The following is a 22,527-nucleotide window of genomic DNA, read 5'->3' as shown; positions in this document are numbered from 1 at the left end:
TGTTTCAAGGGCTACGTGAGATTTTTCCATTTTTCAGGTCACAGCGCGGAGCGTCTCGATAGAGCAAGTGTCATTTTCATGATGTTACACCCTCTGTCGACACGCCGTAATTATTTTAAGATATTTATTTCAAACACGCTAACCATCCTCTTCCTCACTCGTGTTTCTCTTTCTAGGTACTCTAATAGATTTAGTAAGTCATCACTGTTTCGCTACCTTCACATTCAAATAAAATATTTTGAATTAAAGAAGATGCTTTATGTGTGATTTTGAACCTATAATTTTAGAATAATATCCTATGACCTACCATTAAAACCAGAGCAAATGATCTGTAATCGTAATTACCGGGATATAATCTCTGATAATACAATAATACATAACATAACGAAACCGGAGAATTACAGTACACCAAAAACTGGACTGAAAAAGTAGAAATGAGCTGAAAAAATCAAATGTATGAATAATAAGCAAGCATTTTTTGTAATTAAAACTTCAGATTTTCCCTCAGTGAAAAAAGAATGAGTTGACTACTTGGTTTTTTAGAGAGAGAATTTGAAATATCTTTAAGTATTTCTAAGGGCACTAAACACTTCCTTTCATGCTCCCCATTTCTGCAAGTTTTTTTGAGAATCTACAACATTTATCCAGCATTGTACACACTATCAATTTATGCAAAAAACATCGCACTATTTTCTAAATAAATGATGAAAAAATGGGTATCAACGATCAATTATAATTAACATAAAGTTCTTAAGTTACGCTCATGTAAAGAATAAAGTCAAATCGTAAGCAATGAAATAAATCAATTTACGGACTTCGACTTATATTTAGAGTATACCAGCAGGAATCATCAAATAGCCGTCTGTAATCATTCAAGCCTAAATTAACATCCATGACTTAATGGCAGACGAAGAAATGTGACCTAAAAAAGGTTTTCTCCAATTTCAACCGATTTTAATGCACAGTTATAGGTTTTTATACAAGTTATAGAGTCATAAGTTGTAGAAAACTGAAATCAGTGGAGACAATCCGTCTTGGAAACCTTCTCTCTGACAGATACAGTTAATTTTATTTTTATCACAACTCTTCAAGAGATCGATGTCAACTGGGTAAAAATAACCTGAAAGTCAACTAAAAGAAGTTTTGCACCGTCTAAAATAAGAATCTACATGTAGATATTGGGATTGAAAATCGGAACTTCTTTTCCTTGGCAATGCGTGGTGGAGGAGCGAAAGAAAACGGAAGGCGAAAAGCACGCGCTGACACAAATAACATGATTCAACTTCCCTTAACCGATTTCGAGCATTTTACTGCTAGCTTTCTACTCAAATGAGATTGGGTTCGATTTTCTAAGGTGGAGAAAGTCTCAACTACTGTGGAATCTTCATTTCTACTGGAACAGACGAAGAAATGAAGACCACCAAACCGAAGATTGCGGAAGAGAGGGAGAAGCCCTTCTATAGAGTTTTGGGTCCCAACAATTTTGCCGCATCAATTGTCATGAGGGAAAGGGGTAAGGGGCGGTCAAGGCAAAAGCTAATTGGCTTAACTCGCAACAATACTAAGAAAGTGGCGAAAATTAAATTGCTCTAGAACTAATTTTGAGTACCTAACTCGATTGAGTTAATTAAGCTCCCATGTGGTCTAGTGGCTAGGATATCTGGCTTTCACCCAGAAGGCCCGGGTTCGATTCCCGGCATGGGAACAATTTTTTCTCACCTTCGTCGCGAGCTGTCACACTACATATTTTTCACCCTAGAGGGGGAACGCAGGGTGTTATGTAGATGTAGATATAGAAATACCATCCTAAAAACACAAGAAAATTTTACGCAAGCTCTTATCTAAGCTTTTCATGGTTCATCTTCAGTAAATACAAGGCATCATAAATTAAAAATTAAATAGCAGCAGAATATTAAAATTAGCCAATAAATTATTTTCAAGCTTTTATGCAATGTCGCAAGACAAAGGAAAAAAATTAATTGATGAATAGTTGTTTCACACATATTTTTTTAAATCAAACTAATTATTTTTTCAACAACTTGAAAAGGCAACTTTTTTTGGAACAGCTGTTTTCGGCTCCAAATAGAGGAAACAAAAGTTTTACAAACTTCATTGTTCAATGATGGATTATTTAACCAAGAGCAGTCATTGAATAGTTAATTAATGGATTTCAATGTTGGTATCTAATCAGCGAAATAGTTTCCTTATAAACAGCGAGGACATTGGCAGGCCAATCCAAACCCCTCAATTCTTCAGAAAATATTCTTCCTATTTATACAAATTTCGAAAGTAACATTTCAATTCAATAATCTTGAGACATATTTGGACGAAATACAATGAATAATTACTAAAATTTAAGTTTGGAAGAACTAGCTTTTATAAATTAGGTGAGAGAGAAATATGTAACTGAAATTATTAAGAAATATTGAAAAATATTCACAGCGGCTGCGTAAAAAAAGTAAAAAAATTGGATTGCCAGATGAAATCCTATCGCACTGTATAGATAAATGCTAATCAGCAAAAAGATGATAATGAAATTTAATTCCACGAAAGTAACCCGCACTAGAAATACAAACTTTCTTTCTCTGATATATTCATGCCAAACAGTGAGAAACCTTCACATTTTGGAATTTTAAAAAATCAAGCTTCGTAAAGTTCACTGAAATTGTTTTTATAAGCAAGATCCGGGTTTCATAACTTATTCACATGATGCAATTATGATCAGTCGTTCAATTGAAAAACTTAGACAAACGGCTTTAATATTTCTACAAAGATTCTCTGAACATAAAACAAATATTTTAGCAGAATTCAAGGAAATTTGGCCTTTCATAGATACTTACATGGCCATACACGAAAGTTTGGGTGTGTTTTATCCAAACATAACAAAAGTGCAGTAGCGTGAAGATGGGTGGTTGTCGTATCATTGGCCTTGTCGTTTTTTCTATAAAATTCGTGCACCTACATTACTGATGCATACAAAATCAAAGGGGTTCCTGGGATTGTATTTACCATGACAATTTTACATACATTATCGAGAGGTGACAGATGGTTTTTCAAGTTGTCACACATATTCAGCATACGTTAACCCTGAGCAAGTACGCAATTTATTTTATTTATATTAAGAGGAAAAGAATATTTTCTCTCTACTCTCATCTATTACTACTTTTATTTTCCATCTCATTCCATTGATTGGAGGAGTTGAAGTGGACGGAGAGGAAGAGGAACGACGAGGTGCTGGACAGGGCGGGCGTGGAGAGGCAGCTTCTAGATGAGATATGGAGGAGGCAGAAAGTATTGATGGAGTGAGTACTTAGTGGGAAGGGGATGTTGAAAACAGTGTTAGAGGGAAGAATTTTAGGTAAACGAGGGAGAGGAAGGAAGGTAATAGAGTTTTTAGATAGAATGAAAGGAAGTAGGCCTTACTATGAATTGAAGAGGGGTGTTCATGAAGGAAGGGGATGCTGCCAGAATGCTTCCTAACTACTCCATGGGAACCTACCGTAATCGGTAGGTTATTTTAATAAAAATGCAGAGTAAAGAACTAATAATTCAAACAATTTCTATTTGAATTCATAGCACTGAAACCGCTTTGCTCATTCTCGTGTAGATATTTAGGCTGGTCTTCTGTCCTAACTATTTAATTACTCTTAATTTCAATTGAGGACTTCCGTAACAGAAGCAGTTAGAGAACAATTTTTACAAAAATGGGAAAGCCACACATAGCCCCTCCTCCCATTTACCAGCAAATATTGTTATTTTCAAACATAAGTTCCATTTAAGTTTATCAGACATTTTTCTCTCTGAGTGAAGTTATCATTATTTTCCACCATCTCTGGTTTTCAGCTCCGACCGAGTACGCTTCTCCTTCACCTCCACCGAAAGCTCTAATACCTGCACAGCCGCCATTGGTTTAGTCTCCGGGCCGAACCCTCTAGCATGCCCCTCCCCGTAGTACCCTCATTCCCACACCTTTTTTCCCATTGGCACTCGCACATAAAAACCCTTTGTTCCCCTTTTTTCCACCCAGCTCCTCATTTGCTCCTTACCCTATCCCATCCACGACCCGGACCCTTCCCTCACCCTCTCTGAAACATCTCCTTCCCCACACACCCTCCCACACCACCAAAGACCAACTCAAGAAAGCCGGAGTAGTAGGGGGAGACTTTTCCGAACCACGCCGTGGGACTAGACTCGCCCCCTGGGGGGACTCTCCTCCTCCGCCCCCCGGCCGATGACTCACGATATATAAGGTGGCCTCCCCGGAGGCGAGCCTTCAGAATTCTCCCAGCTAACGCTTTGAAGAGTACGGGCACGCGTCCGCAGATTTTATTTTCTCCAAGTTTCATTTACGATAGTTTCCGGTACGATAGGAGACGAGAGCATTCCATCGAGTATCCCGCCCGAAGATTCCTGCCTCATCGCATGACGTGTATAGCACCCCGGGCATACATTCAACGGGTGAAGGCCGGCATTGAAGAAAAGAAGGATAAGCAAGAGGGCAACGCCTAGTGCAACTACAGGAAAGGTTCGCTCGCAGAGATCCATCGCAGTTCTCAACCTCGCGGGAAGATCAGCGTGGACTGGAGAGGGTGGTGCGGACGCGGAGAAGAGTTTGGGCCCGGAAAAATCCCTCCGGTCGCATCTCCCTGCCATCTCTTTGTGTACGATTTTTCTTCCCTACGGTCAGCGAAATCGGAGAAAAATACTTGAAAGGGAGAAATCAACTCTGAAAAAGATCTGCCCGGAAGGACGAAGCAGCAAAAATCAGCCAAACCTTATCACACACCACCTGATTTTTTTTCCTTTTCCCGAAAGTATTTCTCTTCCTAACTCCCCGCGCAATCGGAGGATAGAGACTGACTTGGAGGGAAAGAGATTGACTTGGACGGAAGAGAGTGGAGTTGAAAAAATATTCCGAGACCCAGCCCAAAGGGAAGGAGCATTAATACTCGGCCGCATCCCATCGCGAACTGCGCGAAAGATATTTGTGTGGAGGGAAGGAGGCGGACACCAGCACTGAGGTAGGGAGAGAGTGTGTGTGATCCTTTTCGTCCTGTACCAGCCCATGATTTGGCTCCGAACGGAGGGAGCGCGCTGAGGTGGAGTCTCCGCGGCGCTCAACCGCCAGTCATTGGCCATAGTGCGCCCCACCTCGCCAACTTCTCTCTCTCTCCCTCCTGTCGAAGAGATTCGTACTCCGCACTCCTCAAAGAGCTCACACAGAAGGCGGCAGAGAGAGAGAGGCACACGGCTCCAACCCCCTCCGGGACCCCTACGGCAAAACCCCCCCCTACTCCATCCTCTCTCTCGGACACTCGACCGACACTCCCGCCCCCCTCCTACTCCACAACCCCCTCCTCCCCCCATTAACCACCCCTCCACACTACCTTTCCCCCTCCACTCCCCCCGACGACCAACCACCGCCACCACCACACAACACGCGTCCACTCCACTCACTCACACACAAATAGCCGACACGGACGGACGGACCGTGTCCCCCGTCTCTCGAAAAATTTTTCCCAGCGTACACACACCCAAAGACGAGGCGCGTTCCTCCGTCTCGTCGGTGTAACCCCCCCTATATTGTGCACGCACTCGCCAAGCCGGCCACCACTCGGCGGACCTCTTTAGCACTTGAACACGGTAGCGCACGGAGCACAGACGGACTTTATCTCCACGACTTTCCGCGGAATATCGGCAGTGATATCCCTCTCTCCCGACATCCCGTCGCCCGCACGCAGACTCCGCGGTTTTTCCCTCACTCTCCGACCGGCATCGATCACTTCTGTCCCCGGCGAGGAAAGCAGGAGTTTTCCCTGGAGAGTCCCCGTCTGGAGTCGAACCGCGACGGAGCCACGGCGAATTAACTCGACTCATCCGCGACACCGAGGACTGCCCCCACGAAGATGATCGTGCGAAGCGCGCAGTGGCTGTGGCGGGGCCTGTGGGATCCCGAGTTGAACGGGCCCTGGCCCCGCACCCTCCTCGTGTTCGTGGTGGTGCTGCTGGTCGTGCGGATGGCATGCCGTAAACTCCGCGAGCTGAGGCACCTGCCGCCTGGGCCCTGGGGACTGCCCGTCCTCGGCTACCTTCCCTTCCTCAAGGGCGACGCCCACCTGCACTTCGAGGAGCTGGCCCGGAGGTACGGGCCCATGTTCAGCACTCGTCTCGGTAACCAGTTGATCGTGGTGCTCAGCGACCACCGGACGATCCGGGAGGCCTTCAGGCGGGAGGAGTTCACCGCGAGGCCCAACACGGAGTTCAGCCACATCCTCGAGGGATACGGTGAGTCCGCAAAGCTTTTCCTTTTTTTCGCCTTTCTCCTTATTTCAATATTTCATTTGGACCGTTTTGGGCCCGTCTCACTCCAGACAGTACGGGTAACAGAGAACCCCCACCCGCGATACCGCGACGCGGCGCCGCCGCTCCCGGATCGAAGCGGTGAAACGAAACTTCGCCCGTCCCCGCCGAGTGCCGAATGAATACCTAGTCGCGAATCGATCGGGCGGCTCGGCGGCGAGAGCCGGCCCAATATGCCGACCAACTCTCACGGCCTCGGGCACTGTCTCGGGATTAAGTAACAGACGTTGGCGGCCGCCGAGTTTCGTACGCGGGCTCTCCTCTTTTCTCCCCCGGCATCCCCCGCCGCCCCCTCGGGCGATCGCTCGTTGCGGGCGAGAGAGAAAAAGAACGCGGGAATAATCTCCGCGGGTCCGTTCGCTCTCCGTGTGTGTGCGTCGTCGTCTCGCGGGCGACGAGGCGCGAGGACGTTGGCGAGAGAGGGAGGGGGAGAGAGAGGAGACTTCGCCCGCCAGCGTCGCCGGAGATGCGCGGGAAGACAGTCGCGCGGCCTCTTTCGGCGGCCGGGGAGAGAGAGGCTGTGTGGGTGCATCATCATCATCGCTGGCGCGCGCGCGCTCTTTTTCGCGGTATGCGTTCGGACCGATGTCTTCCGAGGAATGCGGCGGCGGAGGTCCAGGAACCCAAGGGGTTAGGGAGGGACGCTTACATACTGATAACTACCTATCTTCTTCTTCTCTCCTGTCGGATCGCGCTCGTAAATTCGCCATGCCCCGTAAATCAGTCACTCCTTCGGAGCAGCTCCGTGAGATGACGCCCACATAATCGCCGAGGTTGGCAAATCCCTCCGAAATTCAAATCTTTGAACGAGTAATGAAGTTGACGCGACGAATTTTCTTTTATCTGCCAGTTTTGAATGGGCAATATGTAGTCTCTTGATAATTTATGAGATGTTTTGCTACAAAAATTATATTTCAATTAATTACGATTTAAAATACGCATGGTTTCTGCTCGTTCCCACTAAGAGACTAGAAGATAACATTTAGTATAAATAAACAAATTAGTTTCGCGCTTTCGTACTAAAAACTATTAGCTCAGGGCTGTAAAAGGAAGAAAAAACCTGTTTAACTGTTCTTATCTATAAAAATAAAAAGGATTGTATTTTTTATCCTGTGAACGACCTAGAAGCAATCGAGATAGAATTTCATTACGTGAACTTAACCGCGGAAACACTTGTTGTCTTGATTTCTCAAGGTTTCCTGTAGTAAGAAAATAATTGTGGAAACGCAACTATTTTGCGGGAATCATGGATTTATTTCTACCTACGTCTGAGATGACTTTTGGAAGGTTGTAAGGTTGTCATTATTCAATGTACTTCATGTTTGTGTCCCTCCGAGGGCGGCTCTTTATTCGAGGGGGATTTTCTAGTCAACATGCCTACGGGAACGTAAGGTGTCGTTTGCATATAGAATGGCACTGTTAACGTCTTAAAAGAAAAAGAGAGGGATGCACGCGGGAAGTCTATTCAAGGTAGCCGTTCAGTGTTGAGACAGGTAGTCACCACAGAGGGAAGGAAAGAGGAGGGGTCTTTATCCCTACAGAATGAAGAACGATGTCATCAGGACTCGTTGCAGCTCGTCGTTCACGAGACAATAATGTGCGCACCGAAATGAGAAACCGAAGACGCTTAGGAATGCCGGCACTTATGTCACGCACCTGATTTAATATATGCATGCCTTCACGTCTGCTCCCTTCATTCACAGCGGGAAAACAGGCAATGGAAAGCAATGATCAATCACTAACAAAAATTAAAGTATACGCATCCCCTAAAAAATACACCAGAGTAACCCACATTTCAATGTAGCATCCTAAAATGAAGGGCTATTTAATTTTGACCATATTTTTTTCCTGTAGCGTGATTTTGAGGCAAATTTACGGAAAATAATGCAAATTTACTACTGTATTTTCACAAAATGACACAAATTTCGCATCTTGAACACTATCAAAAAGTTCTTAGCTATATCATGCAAAATAAAATGTTATCAAATTGATCGTTGATGTTCTCACTAAAAAATCGAATGCAAGCGTCTGACACTATCCCTCTCTACCGTACTACGTGGTCGCGATTATAAAAAATGTCTGCTTAGGATTATATCCATGTCATTTAACATTAAATTCCATTTTAATGCTACATTATTGAGTCGCAGGTTTTTTTCAACACCCAAGTTAATTTTTGTTCAATAAGACACGCTACGCCTTTATGGGAAATCGTATGTGGTTCCATATGGTATTGTTGTTGCGACTACAAGTCTGACGTGGAAGAGAGAGGACGCCATAACCTCGACTGAAATGCGATTTTTACCTGATGGAATGCCTGGAATGTGTCTATCAAGTCTTTATCTTATGTCTATTAAAAACCAATAAGGCCCTTCATTAATCGGACACGTTACTGATATGCTGAGTGTCTAGACTTGGTGCCGAAATAATCTTCGCGGATATAAGACGAGTATTTCTTTTAAAGCGTTTAAATATCCTAAATAAAAACAAATAAATTTAATGTTTATAATTACAAAATCATTCATTCTCAAATTGGCTATCAAAAAATCTTAAGTCAAGCCACTCCAACTTGCCACGCTTATTCCTCAAAAAGAGTGCACTATCATGCAGTATTCCTCATCATAACCATGGGATGCTGATCATTCAAACTCCTTGAAATGAATTTTCGTCTATTATCTTTTGCATTTTTCAAAACATTGAATAATACGGAGTAAGTCGAAATTCTTGTTACTAATTTTTTCTTCTTCATTTCTATTAAAATTTGACACCATGTGCGCTTACTGTTTAATTTTTCATACGTTAATAGTCATGCTACGGTTATTGAATTCCTAAAAAAAATACCTTCTGCATATTTTGTACTTATTTACATGCATTAAAGTATATAGTTAATTATATAAAGTATATAATACCCCACATTTACGCTTCAGAGCACATTAAATGAAAAACTATTTTTTCATAAATTAAATTAACCCTATCTTCATAACTTCATTTTTTGTCTTTTTGCAGGCATAATCAATAGTGATGGACGATTATGGAAGGACCAACGGCGGTTTTTACATGAAAGACTGAGGCAATTTGGAATGAAATGCGTTGGAGCAGGAAAAGAGCAGATGGAATCTAGAATAATGGTAAGCACTTCCACACATATTGTTAACCTGCATCATTTTCATTTCCCTTAACAATACATGGGTCACCTCATGATGCCATGAAAAATAACAAAAATTATTTCATTATTAATGCATTTAGTCATACTACTAAAAGTTATGGCTATTTAATATATCACATAGTTAACATCTGTAATGCATCTGTAATCCTCACATTTACAATAACATGTTTGCATCAATATATTCACTATAATTTCACTTAAAAAAGACAAAACTACCGTAAAAATTCATCTCAGTCTCTTTAAATTATATTGACATGGAAAACGAAGCTAAACGGCTCTTGATAAGTTTCTACACAACATAGGTACTTGGCTACAAAAACATGAGTTGTTTAAACTATGGGACTAGAAATGGGCCTTTCCATCAAGATTAATTTTAATACCTATATCATCAAGAAACGATCACTAAGCTACGTAGTTAGACTAATTATTTCCCATGAAAAGGATGGGACGATTTGTGAAGCTGTATATTTAAATTCGGTACGATTAGGCATTTTTGTTTACATTTTTATTCAATTTTTTAAATATAAAAAATTCATAAATTACACATTCGCGCTTCCATCAACTTTATAGATGTTCATTCGTCCGATTCTTCCTTTAGGGCGAAGTGGAAATGCTGTTGAAAACTCTAGCAGGGAGGAAAGGAGCCGCTACGGACCTGAACTCTCCCCTAGCCACCTCAGTTTCCAACGTCATCTGCTCCTTGATGATGAGCGTGCGATTTCAGCATGAGGAATACGACGCCAACGAGGAGTCCGGCGAGGATGGATCCAAGGCCGTTTCCAAGGAGGGTTCGGGAGGGCCTCGTTTCCGCAGATTCATGGATCTCATAGAGGAAGGCTTCCGGCTGTTCGCCACAGTTGCCTCAGTTAACTTCGTACCCGTCCTCAAATACCTTCCTGGACTCAAGAACGCCTACAAGAAGCTTGTCCAGGTACGTTAATAATGTCCAAATGTTCTTCCCTAACCTTATCTTTATTTCCGCCAATTTTATAACAAATGAGCCCTTTTCCGATGACATTTAATGAAATCTCCTCTTCTTTTATCCAACAGAATCGCTTAGAAATGGCCGAGTTTTTCCAGGAAACCGTGGATGGACACCGCAGGACTTTTGACCCTGATAACATTAGAGACATTGTGGACACATACCTCTTGGAGATCCAAAAGGCTAAAGCGGAAGGAAGGAGTGATCTCCTGTTCGACGGAAAGAACCATGGTGAGTTAAAGCCGCCAACTTGAATCTGGAATGCTCCATTCTCGCTTAGCTCATTTAAGAGCACCATAACGATTCCCACTGAGTTCCTACTTACGGTTCATTTTTTCCGTATTTTTCATGAAAAGACCGCCAGATGCAGCAAATCATCGGAGACCTGTTTTCTGCCGGTATGGAGACCATTAAGACAACATTGCAGTGGGCTCTTGTGTTCATGCTTCATCATCCCGAAGCGCAGAAGGCGATTCAAGAAGAAATGGACGGAGTTGTGGGACGCAAAAGACTGCCAACTTTAGAGGACTTGCCCTACCTCCCGTACACTGAAGCAACGCTCCTAGAAGTTCTCAGGAGGTCTTCCATAGTACCACTGGGAACCACACATGCGGCTACAAAGTAAGTTCCCATTTCTCCATTTTTATCGATTCCCCTCTTATTACTGCAAAATCACGTTTTCTCCCTATGGATGTTGTTAGCACTATCAATAAAATATTTACGTTCAGGGAATCAAAGTAACAGGCGTATGATATGATAGTCCGTTTTATATTATCGAAAATATATGTATGATTTATAAGAATCTAAAAATTCAACTTCAAAAAGGATGTTTTATTTTTTTATCAATCATCATTTTTAAACATTCTGTCACCCCATTGCCTCAGTCAAGGCTAACAACCTAGCAGTACATAAGCTCATGCGCGCAAAAGTGAAAAAATACAAGGTCTTGTGTGCATTAAAATGCATTTCCTTTAACCATCCTTCTCCTTTTTTTAATGCCAAGGACTTTAAAATAGCATGAGCGTTTCCCTGTCTGGGAGATATAAAAAAGAGTCCTCATCCGTTTTTAATCACCTTTTTCATGCCTTCAAGATCTCTCCCCGTATTATTTCGCTCAGCTAATCACCTCCTTTCTTTCTCTCACTCCGCTTGCAGAGATGTTTGCCTCAACGGATACTTCATCCCCAAGGACACGCAAGTCGTGCCCCTCCTCCATGCTGTGCACATGGACCCAGCGCTGTGGGATGAGCCAGAGTGTTTCCGGCCCACGAGATTCCTGAACGCGGAAGGGAAGGTCACGAAACCCGAGTTCTTTCTGCCCTTCGGTGTGGGTAAGTCGTCCTTCATGTTAAATTAGACGATTGAAAATCAAGAAACTGGAGAAATGATTTTCAATCTGATTTTTAATCTCTCCTTATTTAATGTAATCAAGTACCCACTTCACCGTTAAGGAATACTTGCAACCAACCTTCAAACTACTGCCATGTACTTCAAGCTCTAGTTTTTCTCCATTACACTCTGCCCCTGGGCTGTTAAACAAGTTAACTGCCTCCAGTGATAATGATATCCATATTTTTATCTGCAAATAAGGATTTGACGTTTTCTTACCCAATATCTCCATAATGGAGATTCAAAACTATTGCAGATGGGGATGAGGGAAAATTCTTTATAACATGGGTACCTATATCTATGAATTGAGAAAAGGAAGCACAGCTGCCTGCTGCCCTTCTGTGTAGCCACAGATTCCAAAGATCGATAATATTAATACTTTTGAATGAGCATGGTCAAGATTCGATATTCTTCAGTTATCTATCCATGGGCACAGTCAAAGTTAAATATATCATTAGGAGGGAAATAAGAGAAAAGTCCGACACTATTTTGTTACTTTCATACTTTAAAATAAAACTAGTCGCCTCTATTTACAGAATACAGTGGACTTTTAAAAAGTGGAGATAAATGAAACAAAGTGTAGCACGAATATGACAAAACAACTAAAATCAATTCTCACTAAACCTTTCATTTAAATAAATATTTTTTTATTTTAAATACGAAAACTACGGTGAAAATAATATAAAATTTTACCTTTACGATTTAGAAAACAACTTATCCCTCGTTACTTTTTCCAAATGATAAACAAGATTTTGATCCTATTTTCAAGTCATTTGAAACACCATAATTTGCCGTATCATAAACTTAGGGCTTTAATTCATCATACTCAAATCATAATGTATGACTGGGTAAATTTCTACACTACGAAATAAGCTTCCTCCAGATACAGCCAAATTATACCCGCATCTCGTAGCATTTAACCCCTTTTATATTCATTACTCGCAAGAAAGAGGGCATTTGAAATCTCAAGAAATACCTCCGAATGATTAAGAGGATGTTGTAGAGGAAGAGTTTTACGAGGGAGGGTGGGAGGAGGGGTGAGAAATGCACGTGGATGGGGAGTCATAATGGGGCTGATGGGATCTCCCGGTGCAGTTGCACCGCCTCCAGCCTTGAGGCGGAGCACTGCAGCGTGACTGACTTCTCCACGTGAGACGAACAAAAAAGGGAGTCGGACCGGAATTTGCCAGCCTTCCTCAACTCGATACCGCAGTGGTTTTTGTTAATCAAGGCCACGCTGGATCCGACTATGAAAACGTCATACTTGACGGACCGAGGAAAGATCCATCCTTTTTCGCCCGTGCCCCCCTCAACACGACTTCTCTCGGGAAATCCCCTCGACCCAGCTGCTGCAGGAGGAGGATATCCCTCTAATTGCGTCCCGTTACTCAGCAAATAAGCCTTATTTTTAGTGATCGATGGCAGAGTTGGGTAAGGTAGGGACGGTAATGGGTGGCTTACGAGATTATGAGATTGGATACTTAAAAATACCTAGGGCCACATTCATTGCGAACTAAACGCAGAATTTCCAAGTGTCTCTGTCTCAAGTTCGCAGATCTAGACTTTTGAGTGGTATTTTGTGATACTTTCAGGGTTTTTATACTTTTGATAGTAATATTCTTTGATACTTTCAACTCCACAATTTTATCATTGCTGTGGCTCAAATGAGGTCTCACAGAATAACTCCTCAAAACTGTGCATCAAATCAGCAAATAAATTACTTTTTCCAACCTTTCCTTAGCGGAGATATTTCCGTAATATTTGCATACGCTTGTAAGGATAAGAATGTTATTTCACCACTGAAAATAATCATTTTATAACAGTGGATTAAACCAAAGGTGTTTCACATGGACTTTGATACAAAGATTTCGAAAGCGGAAAATGACTCCGGCAGTAAGACCGTACATTTAGTGGGTGTTCAGTTTTCATATTTCCATTTATCAAAGATATAAATACGTAAATATTCACTATTTGCATAAAAACTTCTAAAATCCATTCCATTTCCCACTGTCCACATCTGGTTTGAATTAAAGAGTTCTAAATTTTCTTTTCTCATAACAGGTAGGAGAATGTGCTTAGGAGATGTTCTAGCGCGAATGGAATTGTTCCTGTTCTTCTCATCGCTACTCCACGTTTTCCGAGTAGAACTTCCAGAGGGAGCATCCTTACCCAGTCTGAAAGGAAACGCTGGAGTCACTGTCACGCCGGATGCATTCAAGGTGAGAAGACACCGCATGAAAAAAGTCCACTCCCTACCTCACTATGATATCGTAAAATAACTTTCGTAAACCGTATCGTAAACCTTTAACTGGGGCGTACCATTAACCATCGATAATTTTATTTCCTCACGTCACTGTTCCATGCTGGGAAGTCATTATATTACATCATACACTTAAAGTGAAACATCTGGGAATATGTTATTTGAGAACAGTAATTACACACAGATAAGTAATACCAGATATTGATGCTGTATAATATTGAAATTTTTGAGTTGAGATGGCAACATAACGTGTAAATCCTGTTACTTGTAACTATTACGTTATTTTACATTATTTTACATTGGTATTTTATTTCGGCTTCAGAAACAATGTCTTAAATCATCATCTTCCAGCGAGTGTCATTAATTAACCTGAATGAGAATTTACACGTTAAAACTTGGACCGTCGAATACCATATTACCGTGGCAGAACATTAATCATTTTTTTCAAAGAGTTAGCTCCACATTTGATTCTAAAACCATTATTTATCAAATGAGTTTCTGAAATAGTTAATTCTGAGTAAAAAAATAGACTAAAGGTGCACCGTGTGCCATAAATCTTCCTGACTACCCGTTTCAATAGCTTAACCACACACATCCTCCAAGCGAGAGTGAGATTAAATGTGCACATTATAAAACCCCCTCAGGAGATCCGGGAGGAAAGGGGGGAGGGCTGGAAGCGTCCATAAAAAAAACTCAAAAAACCGTCTAACACTTTCTCTTTTTTTCCTCGCGCAGGTGTGTCTCGTCCAGAGGCCCATAGACGCCGAGTTCCACACGCTGGGCGGCGGCAGCCCAGTGGCCACCGCGTCAAGCGACGCTTCTGCTCTGAGGAACGTCGGCGGGCACTGAACCCGCGTCTCCCAGCCACCAAATCCTCAGCCGCATCCTTGTGGGAAAAGTTACACGTTACTTGCGGTCCCCTCTAACCCATGGAGTGCCGAGAAGAAGGCGCTGCTCCGACTCGCCGAGAGAAGGAGATGCGTCGAGAGCCGGACGAGGGAGACCCTCCAAGCGGGCAGGGTGCCTGGGACGACCTTTCCCCCGCAGACCCTCCCAATAGAAGAAGAAGATGAAGCTAGCAGATGCAGTCAACTTGGACGCTCGCGTCCAGCACGACAACCGTCGCAGCCGCCCTTACGAGTACGCACAGCGTGTGGTTGAGAGCGCACCAGTCTCTCGATTTGCAAAAGAAAAGAGGGGGTAAGACTACATTGATTGGCTTTCCGGAAAGATCGCTAGAAGAAGAAGCCAACTGAAGGAAAAGTCTACTGGCCCCCCCTTCAACCCGATCCGGGAGTGAAGTGTGCGTCTATACCGGGCCGCGAGCAGGGAGAGAAGTTTCAGAGCGGGAACTGAGAAAACTGTCTTTCGACTGCCTACCTACCAATTGGGGAGAGCCCGCTGGACGCTACCAAACTGCCGCGGTTCATCCTTTTACCGAGAAAAAGAGAGTGGTATTCAATTTATATTTTCTAATATATTACCTCCGCTCCCGAGATGCCAAAACATTGTTGTCTGATGTGCCATAGGTGTGCGTGTCTCCCGTTATTTTTGTATTTTATTTTAATTATTTTATATTGACCAAGGAGAAGACGTGTAAGTCACGTTTTCGTCATCTGAGTGCTATTATGTAAATCCATTTGTCACCCAATCCATTTCACGTTCGTCGGTGAAATCGGATGAAGACTATAAGAGTTTCATGAATGGGTGCAAAATGTGATGGGACCATTATTTTTATGAGTGATAACTTATTAGTTAAGAGCCTTTTTGTAATATGAACATTTAAAGGAACATTCCTTCGATTCCTTGCGCGCGATAGGGTAATTTTCCTTGTGTCACCTCTATTTCTGCGTCACTGAACCAAACAACTTGGCGCCAGGCTGTGTTCACCAGTTGAGGCCTTTTAATTATTAGTTAAAATTCAACTAATGGCCTCTATTTCTCTTAAAGGAGATTATAAAAAATATCGCCTTAGAGCTAAGGCAACGCTCTGCCGTGGCTTATTACCTCGAGGGTAACATCCTGCCATGGGCAAAGCAACTAGTCAGTACAATACCCAATAATTCCTTATTCCCACTCAATGCAATAGCAATCGCCATGAGGAGAATACTCTCCTAAATTGGAATGCGTTTTAATGATTAGGCACAGATTTAAAGCCACGAATACGGGTCTACCTTGAGCTTGCTTTTACGTACCTGTGTAAAGCTGACATAATCATTGAATTCTCAGAAAAAGGAAGTACTTCAGCAATTTCTTTTAAAAAAATACTCTTCCTTTAACTCCATAAACTCACCGCTACTCCCCGTAATTTTAAAGCAGCATCCGCAGAATAATCTACGCTGTTACGATTATACAATAGGCTTAAAGTAGTTGGCGGGCAAGTCACAAGATGAAGAATCGGTAGACTCAGACCAAGCATAGTAATTCCGCGAGGATTTTCACACGTACTGCCTACTCCCTTGAAGATCACGCCATTTTGGAGGTCCCATTTCCAAAATCAGAACGGTAGCTCAGATTAAGGCAGCTGGCGTGGTCCTTGCAGAGGTGTCCTCGGCGGCCTTTACGCTAATAGCCTCGGGGGGTTATGGAGAAAGCGGGGCGCCTGAGATTGACCCGTTCGATCCAGAGGTGAAGTAACTCCAACAACTTATTATCACCAACGGAGCGCTCATTTAATATATAAAAAGTTTTTCCTCTGGTGCAGAAAGTCATTAAAATCCGCTTTTCAATTCATGCGTCAAGGCGCGCATTCAACGAAAACCGCTCACCAAATCAGTATTATCTTAATTTCTTGTTGTTAGGAGCGGTGTGCAGAATAGTGCCGTCCTTTCAATAATCTCTCATTATAATGTCATTGCGCACATCGCCAAGGGAAGTTATTTATTCTCGCCGTTCATGTGATCCGTGCTATCTCCCTCGGAAGTGGACCACGTAGAATGGCAACAAAATAAACATTTATCTGCCTTCTCGTCCCATGCCCGAGAAAGGTAGATCTCACGATATTTTTTTGTAAAATTTAAGAGACGGCTACGAGGAACTAAAATGTGTTTACCATTTTGAAGTACAAAACAGTGCCTTTTTGGTGAAACCGTCACCACATTCGAAAGAAATATTCATTCCACAAAAGTACAAGTTTGTTACGATTTTGATGTACTTTTTCCGTCGGAACGATTGTTGGCCAGAAAAAAAAAGTAGGTGTTGCGTCATGTTTAGCAATAAAAAAACTTTTTTAAATCGATATTTTGAGAAAAGAATGTATCTTTTTTGTGATTTGCGATGGCGCAAAATTGGAAAATAATAGACGCAAGGTGTGATACGCAGCACGAATAACGTCTACAAAAGCTTCATACTTTCGGAGTCGAATCTCTCTTTTTGATAGAGTGTCGTTCAGGAGATTACGCCTGGGACGATTCTGATATTTTTGTAGTGATGTTGCGAATTTCGCTCACCTATTCTGCCCCTAGAAATAGCGTCGCATATTTTACCATGTGGGCACTAAGATGACGGCGAAGCGTATAGTGGCCTTGTAAACTAGAAGATTTTTTTTTAAAGTCACGCCGTCAGATTCCTAAAAGTGAAAGTGAGAGGAAGCATTTAAATGGGCCTACCATCCCTCTCTCTCTCATTTGCCTCTTGAAATGAGTATGATGATGTTTACTTGATATTTTCCTGTACTCTATTCGGGTTGATCAACAACTCTGTACCAACTCCTTGTTTGTGCGTGTGTTTGCCAATGTCTTAAGAAACATTTTTAAAGTGAGATTTGCCAGTGTGTGCCTGAATTGAACTTTTTTTGTACATATGTCTGCGTTTTCCTGCTTATATGCTGTATATGTGATGGGTGAGAGATTAGCCCCTACCAGACATTAATCAATTCAACAGTGTTCCTGTCTTCCGCACCCCGTGCACGGGGAGAGAAAAGTTCGCGTTGACTTTGATCGGAAATGTTTTTTATGCCATTATTAGTAAAAAATGACTGAAATAAACCTGTTGACAAGATGAATGGTATTTCAATTGATTCAAAAAATGCCTATGATCCAAACTCAAGCTGTTCCTTGTACGAACTTCATATTTGAGTGAGAAACAGTTTTCAGGTATTTGAAAGGTACACTGAAGTAGATATTGCCGAAAAATGGTGCACATTCCTGGAGCTTAACGCTATCAAGCAAACCCAAATTGATGATCATTGCTGAAAAATTACGGACGCAATTAGTAATGTTTACTATGGATTGGAAAGTTCTCTGTGCGTCCAATTCCAGCTACAAAGAAGCTATAGCCCATAATATCCCACAGAACTCCCCCGAAATCCTATTGGAAAAAAGATTTGTAACGCTCACGAAGTCATTTCACCAAACAAACGAGAAATTAAGAAGCCTCATGCCGAGCTCCGACGCGTGCAAGCGACCTCGCTTGAAGCCCAAAGAAAGAAAAGAAAAAGGAGCGGAGAAAAAAATTGCGGTAAGATTGCAACACGCGCAATGTCGAGAGCGCATGATCAAGCGACTCACTGCCCAGTCCGCCACATGCTCGACCACACGGAGCATTCACATAAATACACAGTCAGTTCCCTCTATCCAGCCCCCCCCCCCTAATCTCCCCCCGTCTACCCAACACCTCATCCCTCTTCTTAAGCCTCGATCCAAACGCGGGCGTTTTTAAAGAAAACAACTGGCAGAGCGAGAGATCTCAGCAAAAGAGCAACGACCTCCCGTGGTCTATTTGCTGGTGTCGATGTCCGGTGTGACACCGCCACACGTAGCACGTGAGCAATACCGCCGTCTCCCCCCGCCGAGTGAAATGTTTGGGTCCATGGATACGGCACCCGACCAAGTGAGGTGGGAACAGTGGTTCACCCTCAAAACCTTTCATGCATCAAACCGTCTACCGAGAAATGGGAAGCTAAAACATGGGATTCCACACCGTGCTGTCATCACCCGCGACAACTCTGTTCATCCTCGTCGGTCCTGGCGTTTTTTATACGATACATCGACGCTTGAATTTTTTATCGCTTGCCTACGTGAAATGTCGTAATTGCAACTTTTTCAGTGCTTCCTGTCAGATAACAGCATCATGCAGAAGCACATAAATCTGTAATGTTGTTTTCTAACATCTAATTAACCATAAAACATGAAAGTCGTCCCAAAAATAACGGCATACGTCCCAGGACTGAGGAGGTTATCAACAGTCTACACCCAATGCCATTTAGTCAATTTTTTCATCCTTACTCAGTGCCTCGCAAATTGTCTCACTTGGCACAGTATTCGGAGTAACCATTTTTGCTCCGATTGATCGACAAGCATACGGCAATAGAACTCTTCAAGGATTAATTTTAGCAGCTTTTTAGCCGAATGAGCATTTCTGTCAACTGTAATTTGGTCGGTACGTGCAAGGCTACGAATAAAGTTCATATTTCTATTTGATCGTAAGTTCCTTTTGGGGAACCCTGATGAGAACGTGGGAAAGCGCTTTGTTAAACCACTTCTTGCGATTGTTGCTTCGTGTATATAAACATAAACTACGAAATGGGGAGCAGATGTGGGATTCCAACCAGGGCCTTCAACCGCAACAATATTGCGTATCCGCACCCACTACCACCCATCACCTGCTTCTCAGCCTATCAACAACATTCCATTTGGTCACTTGATGAAATTTGAGATTTTGAGTAGCCTTGACAACTGGATTTACATAGGTATAAATTGACATTGCAACAAGCTAAAAGCTTTACATTACCTTGTCCATTTCTATTTGATTAAGAGGTCATTTTAGAGTCCCTTTCGATCCTCAGGACCCGCGGTGGAAATTCTGACAAAGTATCAGATTTAAAACACAGCTTGCGCTTGACTTTCATCGTACCGAGGAATGGCCTCACACTGCCCAGTTTAGTTTTTTTTTCAATGATACGCTGTCAGAAGACGATGGAATCAATCCCATAATATTTTGGCTCTGCTTCATTAGAGCGAGTAAGAAAAAAGTAACCCTTTCATGATTAATCGAAAATTCATCAAAAATGAATTTTCTTCCAGGTGAAACACTTCGATCATACTTATACGTAAACAGATATACCCCTTCATACACTTGGCATCACCATATTTAGATTTTCACCAGATGAACCCATTCATGACAGAAAAACCCTCAAAACTTTCGAAATATAATTCGTTCAACAATTAGTTAATTGTTTGAAATTGAAATTGTGCACGTGCAGCCAGAGCCATAAGATCCATGACATAAGAGGTCTAGAGCAAACTCCTCATGAATTAAAAATGATGCTGGGACCAATATTTTGCCTAGGCAAAGCATTTAAAGTTTTCATTACCGAAAGATGGTGATGAAGAGGTGCTCGACAGCTGCAAATTACAGCCGTATCGTGGGAAAGAAATAAACATGAAGAGAAACCTAGTGTTAGCATTAGACTGCTTTTAATTTAAGTCGCGTGGAAGGTCACGGCTTAATATCTCCTATAACGACGTACATAGCATTGTACTTGTAGTATCTTAGGCAGAAAAAACCTCCACAGCAGCAAGTATTCAGACCCAAGCCCTTGGTATGAGAAAACAACTCTTCAGCTACGATACTGACCCCAACCCCATCTCCCTCACTTCCATGTCCCCCTCACAAACATTCAACCTTCCTCGCACTTGGCATTTTGATTTTGAAAAATCCGACGACCTTTGTGGGCTTTCACCGCCAGGCCGGTATCTGCTCAGTATGCATGGGCGAAGAAAACATACTCAGTTGATCCGTATTTATTTACTACTCATTCGAATAAAAAATGAAAATAGAGACCACTCCGTACTTTGCTCCCCTGTCCTGGAGTTAAGCCAAATTTGCGGGCCAGGCCGACACTGACACACGACGCCTCAGATTTAAAGCAAGAAATAAAAAGATCAATGCGTTCTCTCTCTCTCAGTAGTTCCAGCCGAAGGTAACTCCGAGTTTCTGTGGGTAGAGGTCACCCCAGACTAAAATGAAGGCGTATATATTTCACAAGTTTGGGGATAGGGGGTCAATAGCTTTCCACGAACCACTCACACTTCGGATATTATTGCTAGGTATACTAGAAGGATTCTCGCGGGATTTGAACCTGGGACCTTTCGATCACCACCCCAGCGCACCAATTTCTAGGCCTCAACGCTTCCCGTTCATTTTGCATAGCCAGAAAAAAATCAGACCATTAGGGCAGATAAAGTGATTTTTAGAGAAGGCCTACTACTGCAAAATTATGAATAACTATTCTTTAACAGCCGAAGGAAATTTAGTGCAAGTAAGTAATAACATCAGCTTAAACCTTGAAGAAGTTGAGTGAAAAAATGCCTCAGAAACAAATTTAGGGGTATCAAGAAACGCATAATTTTAAATATGTAATTGGATTCGACGAATGATCAATAGCGTTTCAAGTTCCAAACACCATGAGCAGTAGAAAGTGTGTACTTAGAGATGTCATTTTTCGATGTCATTAAATTACAAATAATAGTTGCGCTCCGTAAAAAACGATACTCTTGTCGGCTGTGGCTGCAAGCAGAATAGAAACGGCAGACAAATCCAGTTTAGAGATTCGCCACGAGATTCGGCGCCTAATCATAAAAAAAAAGAAAACTTCACTAAAAATTTCAAAAAGGAAAAGATGAACGTAGTTTTTTCCCCGATGATATCATTCAGTAAAATAGATAGTTCATTTGATTTCACAATAATGCGCGAGAGATTTTCCGATGATGTATGTATACCAACACTTAATGAGCGCGACACCTAGGCAACCAGTTTGAACCGGTTTTAACAGGATATTCGAAAAGGTAAAAACTCTTGAGACGAATCGAGACGAGGAAAAATTTTCTATCTATCCCATACAGATTTCAAATCCGTTTATTGTGGAGGAATAGATTGTCCTTAAATACTTCCATAAATTGCGAGACTAGACAGTCAAAAAATTCTGTTAACACACTAAATGACATCGCGGGATACTGTAATTGATACCTCCAGCACTTTTTGCATAAAAAATTATTTTTATAAAATATAAAAATTCGGTAATTTTACATTCTTGACATCTCTTGTGGAATATCATTAGTTCAAAAATTCACGCTCACCTTAGAAATGCCACTTATTTTCAGGCGACATCCTGTGAGAACTATTTTCTCGCTATATCCTGAATTTCAGTCTTCATATTTCCATAGTCATACAATATATATAGGTGGCAGTCTTCCTTTGGTGGGAGGAAGATTAATTCTTCGTTTAAGTCGTAATAAGGGCTTCCATTTAAGTATCTCACTGAATTATCTTCAATTACCTGATAAATACGACTCATATAAAAATAAATTACATTCCTAGAATAAAGGAAAGTTTCACAGTGAATGTTGATAATGCAATTAATAACTTGCGAAA

The 22,527-nt window shown here is 42.0% G+C and overlaps 1 protein-coding gene and 1 non-coding gene across 2 annotated transcripts; both read left to right on the top strand.

Annotated features, from left to right (window-relative positions):
- Nucleotides 1-1,633: 1,633 nt before the first annotated feature.
- Trnae-uuc lies at nucleotides 1,634-1,705 on the top strand. The gene has a single exon. It is a non-coding gene; the product is annotated as a tRNA-Glu (tRNA).
- Nucleotides 1,706-5,410: 3,705 nt separating this feature from the next.
- Nucleotides 5,411-18,153, top strand: LOC124159028 (cytochrome P450 18a1). Its single transcript, XM_046534514.1, has 8 exons — nucleotides 5,411-6,285; nucleotides 9,364-9,485; nucleotides 10,122-10,454; nucleotides 10,574-10,736; nucleotides 10,862-11,126; nucleotides 11,661-11,836; nucleotides 13,956-14,113; nucleotides 14,890-18,153. Exons 1-8 carry the CDS (start codon nucleotides 5,907-5,909, stop codon nucleotides 15,001-15,003), a joined length of 1,710 nt encoding a protein of 569 aa, XP_046390470.1. The 5' UTR covers nucleotides 5,411-5,906; the 3' UTR covers nucleotides 15,004-18,153.
- The last annotated feature ends 4,374 nt before the right edge of the window (nucleotides 18,154-22,527 follow it).

This window comes from Ischnura elegans, chromosome 5, assembly GCF_921293095.1.
Source record: "Ischnura elegans chromosome 5, ioIscEleg1.1, whole genome shotgun sequence".
NCBI lineage: Eukaryota > Metazoa > Arthropoda > Insecta > Odonata > Coenagrionidae > Ischnura > Ischnura elegans.
This window is presented reverse-complemented; position numbering and strand designations above follow the sequence as displayed.